Source organism: Cupressus sempervirens, chromosome 9 (assembly GCF_028749045.1).
Source record: "Cupressus sempervirens isolate cs-2001-9-10 chromosome 9, ASM2874904v1, whole genome shotgun sequence".
NCBI lineage: Eukaryota > Viridiplantae > Streptophyta > Pinopsida > Cupressales > Cupressaceae > Cupressus > Cupressus sempervirens.
This window is the reverse complement of record NC_143126.1, coordinates 529,142,618-529,164,622: the sequence shown is the minus strand read 5'-3', so window position 1 is coordinate 529,164,622 and position 22,005 is coordinate 529,142,618. Positions and strand designations below refer to the sequence as shown.

The following is a 22,005-nucleotide window of genomic DNA, read 5'->3' as shown; positions in this document are numbered from 1 at the left end:
GTGTGCTGATAATTATTGAACCACAAGTTATCCCTCCATGATAAGAGAAAGAAAATCAATTACTAATAAGCAATAATGAAAATGTTTTAAACTAAGTCAGCTCATGTTAGTCTCATGTATAGGTTTTGTTTGTCAAGTCAAGCAATGGGGGCTCAAGTACATAGTGCCCATACAAATCCTTGGCCAAGGTAGGTTAGAGGGGTGCTTGCTGCTATGATCACTAGAGGTCAAAGTTGCTAGCAGTTGGCATATAGGTTGATAGAAGGTATGCATAGCCTAGTTGGTTGCCTACTCAACACTCTAACACCAAGATGCTCAATTGTGGGACAATGGTGTCCCAAGCCTAATCCCAAGGTAGGGAGGGCATTTCTCAGTAGAGATTGTGTGGGGATACTTAAGGGTCTGCAGTTGGGAGGTTAAGCCCTTAGCAATGCATCTCCTCTCTTCCGGATGCCAGGGTTTGCACAACACAAGGATATGATCTACATGCAAGATAACTACTTTTCGGGTACCTTACTTTTATGTTACCATATTTCTAATTGATGTATGTTTAGATGGTTATTATAGTTAAATTAGTTATTCTGTCATTGGATTAAGAATCTATTAATTGGTTGAATCTGTTGTTCTTTTCATTTGAATATATAATTTGAGGTTGTCACTATATTTCATGTGAATATGATATGTTGGCTGCTATAACTGTCCTTCATGTGATTCTAAAAGGAAATATTATTTTGCTAATCAAATCAATTAGATTAGAGTGAAAATTAAAGCCTCTTACATAGTGTGCCCTTGCTTGGGCCCTATTTTGGGTCCGCTTCCCCAGTTCCATGTCTGAATTGTCTTGGGGTGTTAACTTTTAGGTAGGTCGGCCTACAAGAGAAAGTTAATTCCAAGCCCCTTATAAACCCATCCATTTGCTCTATTTTACATCCATCCATCAATAAGTTACAAGCATCCATCATTCATATGTTCAAATACACAAGCATTCACTCGCGCTCAAGCATTCAAGTCTTCAAACATCCTTCAAGAAAATTCCTCCATTGAAGATCAAGGATTCAAGCATTCAAGCAATTGAAGGAGTTTATCTTTAAGATCTCCTTTAATCCATTCAAGGTCTTTTGTTGCATCTTCTACATCCATTCATCTACATTCTTGATCCAAGTCCATTGGTAAAGAGAACTCATTATATTCGATTTGAGATATCCTACTATTGTAAGGTGAATTCGTACATTCCCTTTACAATTTTTGCAATTCAATTATTTCATTTCAAGTTTAATTCCTAAACTGAGGTTTGGCCAAGGCAAACCCTCCATCAACAAATAGAAAACCTTTTTTATTGTAGGTTTTAGATCTCGGGTTGGCGAAAAGATTGAAGATTTGGATACCTTTTCGTCACTCTGCAAAAATACAAAATCAAAACCTGGGTAGGACAGAGTTGATTAGGGCCGCAAAGGTCACCATCATGAGGAAATTGCCCTTACCAGATCATTGAATGATTTCTGAGTTTTGCAATTCTAGTACTTTAGGCCTAGATGCAACGCTATTTGTCAATCTGGAACAGCACAACAAGTATAAAATCAGATCCGAAAGGTGAAACTTATATCCTCTTTGTCATTTCAGCATATCTACTTATTACATTTATATATCTTGTCCTAGCTATAACTAAGGTTTTCAAGGACTTTTGCATAATTTCCCTTGTTCTACTCACTACGATCTAGCTTACATTAGTGCTCCTTTATTATTTGGCTAGCACTAATCTTTCCTAGATCTTAGTCATTTGTAATTGGGATTGAAAGGATCAATTTCCTTGACTCCCTCTTTGAGTTGCGTAAGTGTGGTTATGTGATGAACTTAGGTTTACTTTCCTTGATTCACATTTCCCCCTTAATAGTAATGACAGAATCAAGAAAAATAGAGCACAGGGAGTTGCTTGCAAACAGGTGGAGGGGAGCAAAGCAAAATCAACAAGTCAAAACCAAGAGGCCAAAATGACACAACAAAAACTCACAAAGCCAAAAACTTATTTACACATACACAAGTAGGTAGATCGCACCTCAAGAATTAGAGCCAGATAGACTTACACAAAACCGTTTACCATTTGCAAGAAGAATAAGCCTTTTTGAAGTAATGGCTTGTGTTCACATGAAGTGACCCACATTCACTATCTACTGGCAACTTCCTCATTGTTGACCATCAGACCAAAATCATGCTAAAAAATTCCAAATACATGATCATTTCTAAAGAGTCTAACTTCAATTGTTTGAGGTTTCCTGCATAGTGCTTCTCCAATAATCCTCTATCTCATACTGGAAAAGGCAATACTCAGAAAATTCAAGAAAGCAACCTGCATAATCTCCAATTCTTCTGACAATGTAACCATCTCCTTTGAAACAAATTTCAGATTCCTCGTTATCTTTGGAAAGAAGAAAATTTTCATCAAACATAGTATCCAAATTTGTTGAAATAACCTTTTCATTCTTGGTTGAGATTAAATATAAAAATTCTTTATCAATACTCAAGACTTGAGGAGAATCAATATCTGAGCCTTTTGAGTTGAGATCTTCTTGTTTGATGGATGAAAGAAAGTGATCTATAATCGCCTCCTCACAAAGAGAAGTGTTACATGGGTTGTGTGACACTCCTTGGGAATGCAATACCTCATTGATTTGCCAATCATCTTCCATCACATTTATTTCAGATTTTTAATTTTTTGATAATGCCTTTAGAAATTGAAAACTCAAAGCATGACTTGACCTTATTTTCAATTCATTCTCTTTTGGATGAATAGCTTTCCAATGGTATTGCCTCATTTTCAAAATGAAATGATTCCACAATAAGATTATCACAACCTTTAAAACATGAAGAATCACTTCTATCAACATCTTCCATAAACTTGAGAGTTTCATATTCCAACAAGGTGTTAAGCTGAAAGCATTCGTTAATAGAATCCACAAAGGCAATAGGATTTCCATTGTTCTCAAATCTGAAACTTTCTACATCAAGGGAAATGGAAAAATTTTGTCATCACTGCTCATAGGTTCTTTAATGATGTCCTGGTTGTTCTTGCTTGCCAATGTCGGATGTTTACGAAACCAAATCATTCCTTACAGAACTTCTTCCTCATTCATCACAAGGTAATTAGAGAAGAGGGATGAAATTGAGATGATGGGAGCCTCATCATTGTCAACTTTCAATTCTTCATTCAGCTGCAATACCCATTTTTTGCATTCTTGTGGCAACATTGTCTTTTCTTCCAGCTCCTTCAACTTGTGAAATCTTGCACATAGACTCCTCCACAAAAATGTAGATGCATGGTCATCTTACATGCTTATCTTCATTCTTATAGCCTTCAAATTGTTTTCTTTGTAGTGATCCGAAAAATCATGTAATACTTTGTCATCCATCTTAAGAATTTATGTATGGAATGGTAGAGTTCAGTATTTTCCCTTTTCTCACTTCTTGTATTGAACCAGCTCATTAATAGAGTCGCCAATCCTACATACAGAGAGATAATTCTAAAATCTGGAGAAATAAAAGCATTGATCTTTAATTTTGAATCCCTAGCGAGTCGCCAAAAAATCGATTGGTTAACAAATTTGTCTTCTTCAGAACACCTTTGTAAATAAACCCCAAATGCCCAAAAATGGAATACAGAATCAGACCAATAGTTGAATCACTCACAATTGGTATGTGCAAGTGCTCTCTGAATTTTGGTATGAAGGTGCAACTCACTTTGTACGATATGCAATGCATATTCACTACTTATGTCTTTGACTAGAAGAGACAAAGCCGCACAACCATTTATCCATAGCAATGAGATAGATGGGGATTTTATATATAGAATCTAATGAATATGAAAAAAATTAATCCACATATTAGCCCCTACACACTCAAGAACAGAAATGTGAAAGGATAAGCAATCACTTTATAAGAAATAGATTACTCAAAATTCATAGACTCGGAAAAGAAAAGAAGAGCACACCTCTTGTTTTGACACAAATTGATGATTTTCAAACACTTCAATCTTGCAAGCAAATTCATTTTAGAAAGGAAGAAACCTTTTGCATAACAAGTAATGAGAGTTTGAATTTATTTATGTTTTTAGAACTAAAATCTTGGGCTACAACTAAGCGAATAGAAAGCAACGAGCAAAAGAATGTATGAAATAAGCAACAAGAACAAGAAATGCAAACAAAACCCAAATCTTACACTTACTTGGAGATATATAAAATCAGATGAATTTATTAATGTCCAACAAAGGTCTAAGGGATTGAAAGTTTACAACGATGGAAACTACTCACAATAGGGACACTACATAGTGCCAACGAAATAATGAAAAAAAGTCATAAAGATGTCCATGAAAAGGACTACAAGTCTTTCCTTGGCCAAAAGAAGTCCATCACCAAAGGATAAGGAACTAGGTGACCAAGGGTCCAAGAACATCTCTCAATACTGTTGGATGAGGAGTGTCACTATCTTACTAATCTGATGTGGCTGAGAGCAGAACTGTAGAACTGTCGCTTCATGGCCCAAACGAAGGACATGGGCGCATAAAAGTCAGTGATACACTAATCCAAAGCCTGGTGCTAAGGAAAAAGTAGCTGCAAAGTATGATCTCGAAGCTAAGTGGCCTCCCTAAAATAAAGCATCAGGCAATGTTGGTCAATGTAACTAAAAAAAGTCAATAAGGACCTACAATCTTGGAAAAGACAACAGAACCTCCCTCTGATCTCATAGTAGATGGGACAACAAAGATGAAGTGAATCTATGTTTCTGTCTCCACCAAGTTACACAAACAGCAAATATGATCCTCTCTTTCAATGTAATGGTTAGTCTGGTATCTAAGCCAGTAGGATCCAACTCTGAAGGAACCAAGAGAGATACTAAAGGCATTGCACCAAGCGCCGGGTCAAATATGCAAGATGCACAATAATCCCATCACGAACATCTAAAAAGTGCTCGGCATAAAAGGCCATCCGTGGACGCATCCCTCCCGAAGGGGTTATCCAAGTTGTCCAAATGTACTGTCAGTAAATATCGAGTCTCACATTCCCGTTCAGCTCCTGACGAGAGGGGAGGTGAACAGGAGCATCCAAAGAAAACTGATAGGGAGGGAGATGATCAATCTCAATCCTGACCGAACCCAACAGAGTAGTGGCCTAAGTGTACCAACAGTGGGCCCTAGTAGACAGATCAGAACCTGCATCAGTGACCAAAGAGCAATAAGCCAAGTATGAATATCTGTGTTGGTCACTAGTCGAATCTGCAAAACCCCAAAGACAATGAAGAAACCAAACCAGATCAAAGATGATCACAAGTTTGAAGGGGTGAACTCCAAGCTCCACCAAAATAACACTACAAGAAGTGGAACGATACCCCCTCAACCAAGGACCAGTCACAGTCCAGGAGGGAGGGGCCCCAAACCACTAAACCGTATAAAATTGTGGGTCTAAACAAAGAGTCCAAGAGGGACAATTTGGAGGAAGTGTCCTGAAAATGGTGTCTAAAGCACTGTCTCTCTAACATCACAAGGGTGCCCAACCCTTTATTAATCCTAGGCCGAACAACAAGTCTCAAGCTAAAATGGGAGCCAAAAAACTTCACCCTGAGGCAAGTGTACGAAGAAATGACTTCTATCTCCTGGCCCTATAAACAAAATTGTAGGTGTGAAGTCTTCAGGCAGTTGAAGACCATAACCCAAGTCTTACTCAAATTCACAACGAGTTGACACAAGTCCCAAAAAGAAGCCAGCCTATCAAGAAGCCTCTGAAGCCCCTCAAGGGAGGATGCTAGTAGAATCACATCATCGGTAAAGAGGAGAATAGAGATTGTGACCTCGAGTAAGTAGCATTCGTCACTAGGGTGCGAGGAATCATGGAGGTAAGCCTTTAGCTCATCAATATAGATGCCAAACAAAGTGGAGGAGAGAGGACAACCCTTTTTCACCCCAATAGTGCTCTGGATCAAGTTTGAAAAGCCCTCAAGAATCCTGAGTCTACCCACAATAGTCTCGTAGAGCCTCATGATTGTCATCGGTAGTCTATGAAACACCAATGTCTCTGAGTCTTTAAAAGAAAGCTACCCATGGGACAGAATCAAATGCCTCGCAAAAGTCCACAAAACAATAGTAGACTTTCGTTGAACAATGACGAGCCTCCTCAATGATAGTCTGCAACGTCAAGATATGGTCCATGCTCTAAAAGTTTGCCCAAAAACCTGCCTACCCTCTCGCCCTACAATGTCCCCTATCAAGTACATTGGTGAGAATTGCGTTAAGCGTAGTGATGAAAATTTTGGCAAAGGTCTGCCCAATCATGATGGTCCTATAATTACTGAGCTCTGAAGCCAACCCAGACTTATGAATCGAATAAGTCACATGTCTTGACCAAGAATCTGGAAAACCGGTGCACTCAACTCTATTAAAGACAATGGATAGGTAGGAGCCCAAAACCGGAATACCAAGCTTGAGGAGCTTTACTTGGGATCCTTCCTCATCAATCACTCTGCTACATCTCAACGATCTAACGGCCTCATTAATGCTGGAGGGAGTAAATAAGTAGTAGTGGGGAGGGGGGAGGGGCGAATGGAGGGTTGACTAGGAATGTCATAGAGAGTGGAGGCATGCGAGGCGAGAGAGTGAAGGTCAAGGGTAGAAGACAGGGTGGTAACGGGGGAACAAGGTGTGCCAGAACAACTTCTGCCAATAAACAAGCATGTCAAGGAGGGATATGCATTGGGAAGCAATGTACAACCGCTTCTAATGGCGAAGAAAGCAATGATACGAAAGTCACAACTGGGAGTAAGAGGGAGAGTCAGCAGGGAAAGCCGAACACAAACAGCGGTGGAATGCCTTCCAGTCATTGTCAAACCATTGGTTTATAGGGCAGGTCTTCTTATGCATCGGGCTAAGAGGGGAAGAAGACGTGCGGTGGCGGATAGAAAGGAGATTCAACTCCCAAATTGCAGTAGCTAATAACACGAACATAGAAGAAGCTTGGATATTATCTAAGAAGCAATATGGGGTGAAGAGTCGTCTAAGACGGAGGATAAAGAGGCTCGGATCGTTCTCGGTATATTGGACAAAGGTATGGGGGCTAGCAACTGTTGATCAAGGCTGATGAGGGGGGGTCAAGGACTAGGGGAAAAGTGGATAGAGATGCTGAGTAGGGCATGATCGGCCAGCAGGAGGCGAGAGATGGTGAAACGGCTAATGGAGGAGATGAACGAGGTACCATCCAAGACACAATCCACAACACTCGCTCATCAACAACAAGGCCAACAAGTAAAAATCTCTAAGTCAAGATAGCAACAAAGACCATTCAAGATCGTAGAGGACCCACAAAATTGAAGAAGGTGACGGCCGTAGCATGAAAGAGGGCCATGACAATCCTTGGAGAGGCACTGGAAACCCAAACATCAAGCTTTATCTCATGAGTGCAAATCAAGTCAAAGTCACGATCGTGTAGAGGAACCTGCATATCCCTTGTTCGTGCATTAAAGTCACCCAAAATAATGATGTCACCCAAGGCAAAAAACTTAGAGATACACTCGTAAATCTAGAAAAAGGTCACCGTCCTCAAGATCATAGACATGCAAAGAGGAAAGCCGCAGGAAGTAATGCACCACGACGAAGATATCTCTCTGATGGCGACTAGTACAAATATACGGATCCCCATGAACCTAGCAACGATGTCAGAATAAACCACTGAGGCAAAGATGAAAATGACATCTCTAACCAAACAAGCAACACCTCCGGAACCGCACATCCTGCGTGAGGCCCAAACCTCCTCTTTGCACACTGGCAACCACCGGTATCTAGCAACACGAGGAAGAGGACAAGCGGGACTCTCATGAGTCTATAACGACTAGAATGTCAGTCGAACCCACAATATTGGAAAGAAGACCAGGCAATGACCACAAAGTGTCATTGCCATTCCACCAATTGACAAGAAGAAGTTGCAATGGAACTCTTTTCTCCCAATCGGTTTTTCCAAATGCATCTGCACATTGCATTCAAAAGCTTTCAAATGTCTTTCACTTGGCCCTAAAATCGCACTTTTCCAACTCTATACTACGTTTAAATGATATGGAAATAAGTCATTCAAGTCCAGATCACACTTTTCATTCCTCACTACACATTACATTTGTCTTTGATGCGGATCGGGGTTTTCAACCTCCTTTACATGTTGAGGAAAACCGCGCAAGTGCCAATCAGACTTTTCAAGAGCATTGAATGAATGAATGAAAGATTTCAATAATGTCTACGAGGTCAAAGCAATCTACTGGACCACCAGAAATGATTTGCAAATTATAAGGGTCAAGAGCATTGAATGAATGAATGAAAGATTTTAATAACGTCTATGAGGTCAAAGCAGTCTATTGGACCACCTAGAAAAGATTTGCAAATTAGAAGGGAGAGGCTTTGGAGAGTTTCCACTAACAACCTTACAAACATGTCCTCATATCCAACACCACCTAGAAGGTAGAAAGCATCCATATGGTCATCAGAATGTTATTGTCCATCATCAATGAACTTGGGAAAATCCTTTCGAGAGCCATTCAGAAGAGCATGTAGAGGTAACCTAGATTCAACGGTCCAAAAGAATTTCCCCAAGGACCTTGAGCCATTTACATGTCCTTGGAAAACACTTGAAACGAAATACAAGAAATAAATTACAGTGAATATTTACAATCAAAAAGAACACAAGTATGCTTCAAATGAACGAGTGAGGCTCTCAAATGCGTGTTGTATCCCCAGTATAGTCACCAAAAATAGTTGGGTGGATATTTTGCAATCGAGAGTTTGTACAACTTTTATCACAAAATAAGTGTAACATCCACAACGTGTGAGACTAAATATCTCCTACCTTAAAGGAAAGGCTCCCTCTTCTCACTATAACTTGGATCAACTCAAGGTAAGCAAGAAGTTTAGAGATACTAAGAGGGGTGTTACTGATATTCATTCCTCTTTTTTTAGAAAGAACCCACTTACTCTTAGAGCGGGTAATGAGCAAGATGGATCTCTTAACTACACTACTATCTTTAAATTGGAACAATGATACCAATAAACTCAAATCAACTCATAGGATAATTGTAAGTGTACCATCTTAGATCTTATGTCTATTTTTCTATACTATAAGGTAGGATAGAAAGCTCACAAACTCCTATGCAATCATTCAAAAACAAGTCTCTACTATTGGGGCACACAAACTTCCAGAAGTGGATGATTTTTAATTCTAATTCCACCACCACAAATGAAGCACACAATCTTCCAGAAATGATGAGTTCTAAATTCTAAACCTATAAATTATTTCAGCACACAAACATGAAAGTGGCCAATTATAATAAGATGCGTGAACTAAGAAAGTAGTATAAATTGCAGACACAACTTCTAATTTATACCACCATAACCGTTTCTAGTCACAACTTCGAAACAAATTGTTTCTTATATTCACTTTGCTCCTAATACAAACAACATTTGCATGAACTAAAGAAAGTAACACAAATTGCAGTCACAGCTTCCAATTTATATCACCACAATTGCTTCCGAACACAGCTTCGAAACACATTGCTTCTTTTATTCACTTACTCTTTAAAAATTGCACACACAAATTATAGTTGTATTTGCACAACTTCTACAGAGCTTTCTTGCATATAAAAAAATAGGATATTTACAATGGATGGCACTCTCTTATATAGGCAAAGGAGTGAGAGAAAAGAGGAGAAAAAGATGGGAGAAACTCGACCACCTTGACTAAGACAAACAAGAAAGAAGACTTATTCAATTACATGGCTGAAGGCAAGTGTAATTCAATTGCATGCAAGACAATTACACACAACATGTCTTCTAAAACTACAAGAAGGAAGTTGAAAACACACTTTAAACAAAAATAAAGAAAATGTTGAAATTGCTCAATCAATCCTATAGATTATCAACAAGGGCCTTGTACTTGGTGATGCAATCGCAAATGATCGCAGAATCGGGAGTTCCTATGTTCCGTGTCACTGCATTCACTTTGATAAGTGTGGCGTTACATTTTTTTATAGCCTCATGATTCTCTTTGATGAATTACCAGTTGTCATTCAAAAACTTGATGTAACCAAGCTTTTTCTCATTCCACAGTAGTCACAAAGGGCTATTCAACACAATTGTTTTAGGCATGGAGTCACTCACATGACCTGCACCATGGCTACTCCTAGAGGGTGAGTCTATCATGGCTACTCTTGAAAATGGATGTGTAAATGAGCACAAGTGCCCATCACACAATCACTCAACATGGTGTCAGCATCTCATCATGACATTCACCATAGCTACTCCCAGAGGGTGAATAAGCACAAGTGCTAAGTCATGGATTATCTCACATGATATTTACCATGGTTACTCCCAAAGGTTGGACCACCATAGCTACTCCTAGAGGGTGGAACAAGGACTTTCACCTCAATCTTCTCTCACGAGAAGAATGCATTACAAGGGCTAACACCTCGAATTACTTCACCTCAGATCTCTGTCTCAACGAAAAATGCATACAAGGGCCAACACCTTAAATTTCTCTGTCTCAGAGAAAAATACATACAGGGGATGATACCTCAAATTCCTTTGTCTTGGAGAAAAATGCATAGATGGGTTAATACCTCAAGTTTCTCTATCTCAGAGAATAAATGCATACAAGGGATTGTACCTCAAACTTCTCCCTCACAAGGAAAAATTCATTAACAAGGAATCACACCTCAAACTTCCCTCTCAAAAAGAAGAATGCATTAACAAATCTCAAATGACAATATGGCTCCCTCTTAAGCTTCTACCTTCTGACCTCGTTGTCCAAGGTTTCCTCAAATGGCATGTCAGACTCCCTCTTTGAAGAAATAGATAAGCTCCTCCTCTTTGAGAGATGTATCCATTTATGTGTCACCAACTTGGCCTTAAATTGCATCTTCTTTCATTTCTTCAACTTGTGTGACTTCCGCACGAGATGCAACAATTTATTCCTCCCTAGAATTCTTATGCAATCTTGCATCATCTTTTTCTCCTTAATCCATCCATGATACCCTCTATGGCATTGGCACCTAACACAATACCATTACCAAGCGCAAGAGTGGTTGTCATCTCGTCAAAAAAGTTAACATGGCTAGGGGAATCCGTGCTATTGAAGAGGTAGGATAAGGCATTATTGTCCTTCAAAACAACTGAAATAGGAACTGCCTTAATAGAAATACGACACTCTTTCTCATCAATTCAAGTGTCAATGTACCCAAATGCTTCTCACTCACACAAGGGTGTTGCATTCCTTGGGTTCCCCTCAAGAAAGTCTTGTTTTTTTTGCCATGTAGAGAAACACATGTTGGTTGCTTTACTCGCGATTTTATCAGCTTTTGTATCTGCCTCATGAACAAAATCTATGATTTCCTATGCTTGACAATATTCGTCTAAACAATCCCCCACAACCCTTGGACGATAAGCATCAAAAGTTGAACAAAGATGCTTACTAGAGTTTGCATAAATTGGAGAAAGATAATAGATGATGTGAAGCAATCACATTGTTGTCATTTCCCAATATCATTCTTCTTTCTACTTAGCAATGTTGAATAACACAATAGACCCATATTGGAAGACCACCATGTAATGGAAAAACTACTCCAAGACTCTTTGCCTCTGTCGATGCATGTTAATGGAATTTTGTAGTCTATCTGAAATTAATTATCCCCAAATTCGATACTTGATTGTTATGCCAATGTCCAATCACGGAGATTCAAATATCGATGTTGTGATTGATAGAATTGACTCACTCATCAATCCATGCACGATTCCCCTAATCGTTCTCTAGCGATCTTTCTCCGAATATTGTAGAAAATCTCTAATCTCTATCTTCCCGGGAGTCATAAATTTAACTACTTCAATCAATGAATAGATGTGGAATCCAAAAAAATATTATTGCATTCTTCACAAGACTAGCAATTGATTGAATTACTCTAGTCGCCCAAGGTAGAGCTTCTCCATAATGAATGATGTGTTGTCGATTAACCATCTAGGCTTTTACCTACATTAGATATATCTCAGTTCATATGTTATATTTTCCCGTAAGGGGGGTTGTGTGAGCCTGAGACTGATGCCTAAATCATTGCCTTGGTTGATAATATTATTTCTTTCTTTAAGTGTTGCCTTTGAACATAAATGATAATTGTTATCACTATTTAGAATTAATACCACTTTCATCCCTATTTATTGGAGATCAAAAATATTTAAATACAATCATTGCTCAAAAAGGAAGTCTCCAATTCAAGGCATTGTTGTTGCCTATGAAGATTTCATCACTTCATTAATCGATATCTTATTTATTGAATGAAATATGGTTAAACAAATTCTTGTGGCCTTTAGGAATACTTTTGTCTATTGCATTTAAGGGTTACCCTAAAGAAATAAGTTGTTCAATGCACATAGAGTAAAGATTTTTGGTAGCACATCCAACTTCTGCTCACAAATTGTACCATTACATTTGTCAATTCCTTTCAAAGATAAGTTGCCCCATTACAAATCATTGCTCATGTTAGTGTTTCTCTTTTATATATGTAGTTATGAATGAAACTTCAGTAATGTTCCATTTAATAATATACACATTCAATCACATTAAATAATCTCACAAGAATTGTAGCGCGATATTGTATACAGCATGTATTCACTGTCCAAATGATATTCTAATGAAACTCAAAAAATATTACTTAATATATTGAGTCACTCAGTCTCCTTATTCCCCATGGAAGTTGCTAGGCTGAGAAATGATACTCGTCAAGTCTTCAGAAGAATACAAAGAAAGCTTATCAAGGTGATCTCCACATTTATACTTCAATTTCTTGTGGTAACGTGTTTTAATGATGTTTTTGTAAAACCCCATAGGCCTAAGAGGCAACCTGCTCCAATACCATGTTCATCCCAATGTGTGTATCTTCATAACGAAGAAAGGAACTCTTTCTACATTTATATATATAGATATATATATATATATAACCAAGAGAGAAACTCTTCCTATATATATATATATATATATATATAGAAAGAGTTTGTCCAAATGTGTGTATCTTCACAACCAAGAGAGGAACTATATATATGTATATATATATATATATATTAGTTGTCCCCCTTTACTAAGGGTCACCATTCTTACATGTGGCCCTAATAATATTATAATATAATTATTTTATTATACAATATAATAATATTATTAAAATATTTATCTCTTATATTTAATTATATATTAATTAATTATATGATTAATATATAATTATATTATCTCAATAAGTATAACAATAATAATTATATTAGCCAAATAATTATATCATCAATACAATATTAATATTATCTGAATAAATTTTATTTTATTTTATTTTTATGGGTAAAAGGCCATGAGGCCCCAGATTGTGTTTGGATTAAGAAATCTGAATAAATATAATTATTATATTATCAATATAATAATAATTATTGTTTAACAATATAATAATTATATTATCAATAATTATATTCACACAATCTTTATGCTATCCACGTCGGCCTTAAGGAATCCGACCATAGCTATAATAAACATTAACACTTATCTCATTCAAATGTAAGTGTTGCTTTCAGATATGCCATGTGGATGCTCAATGTGTCAAAAAGGAAGAATCAAAGGCAAGCAACTTGGTGGAAGGAGGTCCATAGAAAAGGGAAAGGGAATCTTCAAAGATTGATAAGGAAAAGGGAGTTGCTAAGGGACATCTAGTAAAGGTCCCTAAAATGCCTTGGATGGTGTTAAGACAAAGGTGGTAATAGTTGTTGGTTGGGCAAGGATGGCAAAGCTTGCTCACAAAATTTAGATATGAAGGGGAAATACCTCTCAAGCTCAAAGGCTTAAAAAGGAATAGTATAGGTGAAAAAGGTAGTGGAGGAGTTGATTGCAGCTACAATAGAGTAGGATAAAATCAGGGAAAGGGTTCAAGTAATCTTGGGGAGGCGAAGGATTCCTTCGATGTTGCAATGATATTGCAGAAGGAAGCTCCAAAGCTGGAGGAAGGATGGGAAGTTTTGAAAGGGAAGAGAGATAAGAAGACAAAAAAGGATGGATCTTTTGATATGCTCCTCCACTTACAAGCCAAGAGTAGAACAAATAAAAATACTTGATGCAATGACTTGATAATGGGTATTTGCATTGGGGTGCTATGTACATTTGTGAACACGATTCCCTATTTGTAGTCCCTCCTAGTTTAATTGGTGTTAAGACAAAGGTGGTAATAGTTGTCAATTGTTCGGCAAGGATGGCAAAGTCTAAACAAGCTTGTTCGCAAAATTTGGATATGACGGGAAAATACCTCTCAAGCTCAAAGGCTTTAGAAGGAATAGTTTAAATGATAAAGGTAGCGGAGGAGTTGATTGCAGCAACAATAGAGCAAGATAAATCAAGGAAAGTGTTCAAGTGATCTTGGGGAGGCAAAGGGATTCCTTTGATGTTGCAATGGCATTGTAGAAGGAAGCTACAAAGCTGGAGGAAGGATGGGAAGTTGTGAAAGGGAAGAGAGATAAAAAGAGAAAGAAGGATGGATCTTTTTATATGCTCCTCCACTCACAAGCTAAGAGTAGAACAAATAAAAATACTTGATGCAGTGACTTGTTAATGGGTCTTTCCATTGAAGTGCTATGTTCATTTGGGAACACGACTCCTTATTTGTAATCCCTCCTAGTTTGGACTAGGTTCAAAATCCTAGTCAAACTAAAATGTGTGCAAACCTAAGGCTTGGTTTTCTTTTACCGATAAAAAAAATCATATTGGCTCACTAAAATCTCATGTGAATCCTTCGAGCTTCAATGTAATCCCTAAGTGAGCACGTCCTCTAAGCACCACATGATTTTCATTCTTTGATTCTTGCAACCAATAGATTTTCATCCATTGAATGTATTCTCCTCATCCATAGAAATACTTGATTACAAGTTTTCAATAGATAGAATAACATAACATGATTACTCACAGTTATAATACTTTCCTAATTTTATAAGCTCCTCATACAAAAAACCAAACAAGTCAACCTATACCCAAGATGGCACCAAGACCCAAATTAGAATTCTACAAGTCACATCACAAGTTAATCTTACAAGCCTTATAGAGGTTTCTAATTAGAGTTTTGAACTTCCCATTCCCTTTTGATCTTTTGCATTTGTCAAGCCAAAACCTCGATCGTTGACCTTCGGTAGCTCTTTGGCATGCATAGATCAAGAGGTATCTCTAAGCCCATACACGTTACATAGTTTCGCCATGAGTCATGTGACACGCCTGACCCTCAACACTAGATAGGTTTTTGGCATATGTCATGCAGCATGTCCAATCCCAATCTTCCATAGTGTCTTTGGCATGCTTCAAGAAACTTATCCAATCTCCAACATCTCCATAAGCTTGTCCCTTGAATTCCAATGGGTCTTTGGCATAGATCGAGAAGTATCTCTTGTCCTCAACACCAAGAAGTTTTCTGACATAAGCCATGCAGTGTTCTCGCCCCCAACCTCCAACAACTCTTTGGTATGCATCAAGCAGCACTCTGAACACCAATGCCTCCAAGGCATGAGTCAAGCAGTAGTCCCAACCCCAAGCTCTGACGACTCCTTGAGAAAACAATATTTCTTCTGATTTTGACAAAAGGGACATGACAGAGCCACAAGCTAAGTCAAGATTCTTGCAGGGATACAAGTTTTAGACAGGATCACAACAATAACAAAGAACCCAATAAACTAAGTGTAAAGAGCAAAATCCTTCTAGACAAACTTGGTTTATACAGAAACATGTGGAACATACATAGACAACATGTCAGTTAAAGGATTTGCAAGAAAAATGGAAAATGAACACAAAACTATGCTTCAACACATGCAAATAAATGGTAGGGCAGGTTGCTGAAAGCGGTAACAAGTTGATGAACTGAGCCTTTGACCTTGGTCTGCTGAAACTGCTTCTAATGCCCAGGACATAAATAAAAATGTGTGATCTTTTTGAAGGAGAGAAAAATATTTCAAGCCGGAGACTGCAGAGTAATTTATTTAGAAAAATGGAAAATAAATAAATGAAAAATCTGGCTCTACTAACAACTCCACTGGGAATGCACTGCAAAGCTGAAAACGAATAAAATGGAAAAACAAAATTGCAAACCCAAAATTTTATTCATTGCTCCAAAAGGAGATGCAATTAAATATTATTTAAAATTGAATAACTATTCAGTTAATCACCTAGATGAATGTTCAGATTCCAAAACAAAACAGAATAAAGACTAAACGTATAACTCTAGGATTATTTACCTAATTTAAATATTAGACCAGGCAAGTTATTTCTGTTTTGATGAATTATTTATCAAGTCAACGAGATTTTTTATATTGTTCCTCTAAAATGGGTGTAGGCATTACATTAATATTGACCTTTTTGCGATTGTACAAAGAGAGAGAATAGGATTAGGTGAGAATACCATTGTCCTTGTGCTGATCCTCAGTTATTTTCTATTCTATACCCTAGAAATAAGAAAAAGCTCAACAGGGTCATATACAACATTGACTTATAACATAAAACACCTCTACTTATTTTGATACCAGCCTATCTTTCAATGCAACAAAATCTCTTGATGGCTAATATTATTTGTGTGTGTGAAACTGGAAGCAGAATTCACCTCCAGTATGGTACTGATTTACACCTTATCATTTGATAACAGTTAGTATTTTATAAATCCTAGCCCATTTCCCTGCCCCAGCCACCTAAGAAGATTCCAGGCCAAACATAGAGAATGCCTTGTGTTTATAAGCATATCTAGTTCATCAATCTTGTATGCATTGTGGGTATCGCTGAATGAGATCACAAGAGATTTATTGAGCTCAAGTACTGCTGTGGCAATCACCCTCAACCCACCAGGTTGAGGTGGGAGGTAATCCTTATGCAGACTACGCTTCTCGACTCAAACTAGAAGTGGAAGCGTAGAAAAATTACAGGAGAAATTCTGTCCATATACAAATTTATTGGGCACTAATTACTTACCATAAATTTATCTGGGGGACTCCCACTTTCCAGGTGTGCGTGCAATGCTAAATTACTGCTCATTATATGTGATAACTTCATCGTAATGTCATCTTCATTGCTGCAACATATATGAGATTTAGAATTGGAACCAATAATTATAAAGTGTGTATGTGCAATGTAACAAGAGCTTCAAAGTTATCCCTTGGTGCAGTGAAAGCAACATATTAAGGAGGAGCGAAATTCTGCCATTTATTCATTTGTTAAAACACCGAATCCACATTACATTCAGACCTTCCACCATCTGTGACAACTGAAGGACGAATGCCCACAGGTGGAACTGCCATATGTGTTACTATAAGCTTTTCCGGCCTGTCAAAGAGATATAAAACTTCACAGTCCTGCCATAACAAACAAATCCTGTTAAACAACAATGAACCATTTATTTCATTTTTCTTCACAACATTGGTATATATAAGAATATTACCCAAAAAGAATTAATTCTCTGTACCTCATCTGTCATCCTTTCAAAAAGGTCAAGAACTTTAGTAGGAATAAGGTCATCCTGAACTTTGTTTATGAATGCTTTGATTTCCTTGTTTTGTTTTGCTGCTTCACTTAATTCTAAATGGAATTCATTTCTGACATCAGGTGCCTTTGAGTATTTTTCATGGGTTATACGCAATGTTGAGGTAAGCTTCTTCACCGTTCCTGCATTAAACTAAGAATGTTTTTAGAGACTGGGATCATGTTTGTGAAAGACCAAAATCCGTATCTCGTCACTGTTGCACAACATGTATCTCCACAGAAATGACAAGACAAACTACAGTAAAATGGCCAAGCATTGAATTAAAAAATCTAAAAACTGTAATTTATTATTGTTTGAATCATCAGGAAATGACACAATATACTAGGATGACATTGCTCTGAGAAGGTAATATAAAACTTCAAAGATTCACAAATTGAACACCTAGAATTGGTCAGTAGAAGTTTAGGAAAAAATACTAGAAAGCTACAGGGATATTCCATTATGTTAGCAAAGTGGTTGACAAAATAGAATATATTATACAAATCTTGCCCTGGTTTAACAATCTTATGAAGATCATCAAAAGCATATGAAGAGAAAGGAAAGCACATTCAAAAATAAAACTGTTAGTTTTGTATTATACCACATCAGTTTCTCACATCTTAAGTTATGTATTGGTATCCTTAAGGTAATAATACAAATACAATATATCCTATTCTTCCTAGTGTTCCGCAGCCAACCGTGAACAATAGTTACAACAGATAGTTAAATGCCAATACATATCTCAAGAAACCTCCACTCATATAAAGATGGTCAAATGCCAATATATATCTCAAGAAACGCTCCACTCAGTATAAATGATCTTCTGATTCAACCCACTACCATGATAACTTAAATTTGAAGAATCGGATACTTTAACAAGAACTTTCATATATAAGCTACCATCTGTTATCACATGCAAGAAAAAAATTCAAAAACCTAGAAATTTTTCTTCAACCTTCAACATAAGAAACTAACCGTTATAATCTCCACAGTAGGTACAGGTATGAACACGTTTGCATCGGTCAGTTATTTTCTTCAACATAGCACGCTTCTGCAACACCTCAGCTCTTGGATTTCTCATCCGTTTTAGGAATATTATGCGCTCATCTTCTGGACAAAGAACTCGGGCACAAGACTAGAGAAACACAGAATAAATGAATTTCATTTTTTTGTGAATACGAAAATAAATCCCTGAACCTGTCTTTCCAGTCAACAGCAATGAGTAGAACCAAATTTTGATGCAAAATTTATGCCTGGATACAAAGTCAACCTACTGGGTCTAACTTAAGATTAGCCTAAACCCTAGAACATTCAAGAATTGCTTTCCCTACCTTGCAAATACATTGAAGAATATTGACAATATTTTTGAAATAGCCAATATGAAAGACGGGAAGAGCAAGCTTTATATAACCATAATGGCCTGGACAATCTGCAAACTTCCCATGGCAAGTTGAGCATATTCCTTTATTTGGGGCACCCTGAAAACGATGAACACCTTAGTTACAGCTTCATTAGAAAACGCTGAAAACTGAAATCACAGGGACCTTCCAATCAAAAATTTCAATAATACTATGAAAATTAGATGCTTTTATGTTAACTGCACACAAATCCATTAGAGTAATTCCTTCTTTTCTTAAATACTTTTTATACTGTTTTAGTGAAAAAAACAGGAATGAATTACAATAACTTGAACACAAGAACAGTGTATTTAATGAACTTGAAAGTAAGCCCCTTGCTACTCCAATTGATCCAAATCTAAAGTTGACCATAGATTTAGAAGCAGATATGGTGAATCCATTTTGTATGCAGGAAGCTGATAGTTTCTGTGATCTATTTAGTAAATATTAGACCTAGTATTTTTTTTTGCAATGAAAATATTAAGTCAGTTTATGATTGAGCCAAGGCAAGTTCGTTGGACTAAAACATGTGCTGCAATACTTGCACACAATTCATTATGGATTGTAAGTATGTTGGAGAAAAAAGAGTTAGTGTTGCAAGACTTTGTGTATTCAAATTGGGTAGGCAATGCTTCTTCTAGGAAGAGCAATTCAGCCTTTAACTTCAGCTTAAAGGTGGGGATGATATCCCAGTGCATCAAGAAATAGACAGCTGTAGCATTACATTCTGCTAAAGCAGTGAACAAGTAGCTATTTATGTTAGTTGTGAAGTTAACTAGCTTTGCATTTCAATATCAGAATTTACTCATTGGATGTTGAAGCCTGGAATAGTATACTGTATTAATTAGATTTGAATCAGGCTATCTGAGAATAATTAATGTTTCATGACAGCTCCACGCAAATAGATATTCATTAACCTTTTCTTATGGACAGATTCAGAAGGGAGCGATCATTCTTTGATATATTTTTTAGAATGAGCAAGTTGCAGAATAATGAAATTTCAATAAAGCTCCTATCAAGGGAAGTTTGAAATACTGAAAGTGGCAATGGGGTTGATGGGGAATGCATTCCTTGCAAAATGGAACTGTAACTTTGTTGTTGCTTGGTGTTGTTGAGTGCAGCATATTAGAAAAATCAGATTTTATTTTTAAGTGATTTTTTTCTCCTCAACTGGATGCTTTTGAATTTAGTTTGGGTGCAGATTTTATGACAATTTTCATCCATCAAAACTGCTGATAGGACAGAATTATTTTATATTTAGGTGCTCATATAGGTTTCTTTTAGGCATTGCTTTTGAGTTACATTAGTCACTGTTTTCTTAATTTTATTCTGGGCAGCTAGCATAATATTTAGAAGTTTTTTATAATGAAAGACAAAACTAAAAATTAATTACTTCGTTACAATTTTTAAATCACCAAGAAGATGAATTATTTTAAATTTATGACCTTGGGAGTCTTTATCTTCTGTGCTAAAAAATAAATTATGCATTCCAGCAATGGTAAAATTCTAAATTTGGTATTGTTATATTGTTTGTATTTTCAGAAGTTTGTGTATGCAGGTTTATGAACTTGGAATTACAGGTTTGATTGAATGTTAAACAATTTGTTTCACACCGGAGAGTGCAGAACACATGTACCATGTACTGAATTTTAACATCGAGCCTAATAGTAGGACATGACAAGATAGGCTTGCATTCTAACATGAGATAACACAATGTCATCCAGAATTCCATGAATACACCAACCATCCAAGAAATATTTAGATCTTTTTTTGACATTTTCTTCAGTTGTTGTTATACACACAAACTGCATTCTATTAATATGGATATATTTTATAGAATGTTTCTGGTTCAACATACAACCATAATGTCATTCTATTACATGCATTTGTTACAAATTCCAATACATTCGTGGCTTTTAGCATTCTCTTTCACCCCATTTTGATTTTTTTATTCGCTAAAAGAACATCTAAAGATTAATAAACTTGCACATTTTGCTTCTTCCAAAAATGTTTTTGAATAGTAAGCAAATGGTTCTTTATTTATTAATGCATTGAATTCAAAAGTCTACACCTACCTTTACCTTATCTCGGATGTTCTTGTGTGCTTCTACCACTCGAGACACCCAATCACTTGTACCTACCATCAATATTATACCAGTGTCCAGCATTATTTCAATCTACTTGTGCATTCTTGCAGCATATCTTGGCTTCAATCTAGAAGATATTACCATTGGTATTGCTTCAACAATGAGATCAAGAGTTTCACACAAAACTTGCAGTACTTGCCTCTTGCATATGTTCATCTTCCTTGTTATTCAACAGTTTAAGCATAGTTAGAGTTTTTTGTGGAAAAACTCACAACTCGGCCCAGATAAAACTCACCAAGTTTTTGTGAAAAACTCGCCGACTAATCGCCCCCGCGTTCGCTTTCCAGCATTTAAAGGGCAAAAATATCATTGTTATTTTAACAGTTCGTTTTGCAGCACTGTGAGCTTTGAGTAGAGAAGAAAAAAGGCTTCCAAGCCCTTGTTAGCTGATTGAAGGCAGATTCGAGTGGATTTCAAGTGGATTTCAGCTGGTTTTGGAAGAAAAGCCTCATTCCCAGGTAGGTTTGTTGAGTTTGTTTTTCATACTTTTAAAAAACATCCTATTGTTTTTTTTTGCAGGTAAATGAATTCAAATTCATTCCTAAGTGGTTAGAAACAATTTGAATCATTTGAAGGTATTTCAATCATAGTTCCAAGAATCACGGCGATTCATGCGATTCACGCGATTCGGCGATTCGATTCAAGCCAACCGATTTTTTGTGAATCGGTGAATCGAATCAGCGATAAAGGGTTTATGAAATAAGTTACTCACTAAATTTCAAGGGTTTTTTAAATTTTCCGATTCATGGCCGATTCGATTCCGATTCATGGCCGATTCACGATTTGATTCGGCCTTGCCGATTTCGATCCGATTCCGATTCTTGTTACTTTGATTTCAATACTATGTTTGATGCATTTTTTTTAAATCTATCACTGTTCTTTTGAAGAAT

General features: G+C 36.9%; 1 protein-coding gene across 3 annotated transcripts in view; it reads right to left on the bottom strand.

Moving 5' to 3' along the window:
* Nucleotides 1-22,005, bottom strand: part of NRPC1 (nuclear RNA polymerase C1) — a 309,786-nt gene that overhangs the window by 248,056 nt on the left and 39,725 nt on the right. For all 3 annotated transcript variants that reach the window (XM_089800899.1, XM_089800897.1, XM_089800898.1), the window contains exons 4-8: nucleotides 18,903-19,049; nucleotides 18,547-18,706; nucleotides 17,515-17,714; nucleotides 17,298-17,404; nucleotides 17,025-17,124 (exon numbers count right to left, since the gene is read on the bottom strand). In XM_089800899.1, the coding sequence (XP_089657025.1) occupies nucleotides 17,025-17,124; nucleotides 17,298-17,404; nucleotides 17,515-17,714; nucleotides 18,547-18,706; nucleotides 18,903-19,049 (714 nt within the window). The remainder of the gene's footprint in view (nucleotides 1-17,024; nucleotides 17,125-17,297; nucleotides 17,405-17,514; nucleotides 17,715-18,546; nucleotides 18,707-18,902; nucleotides 19,050-22,005) is intronic.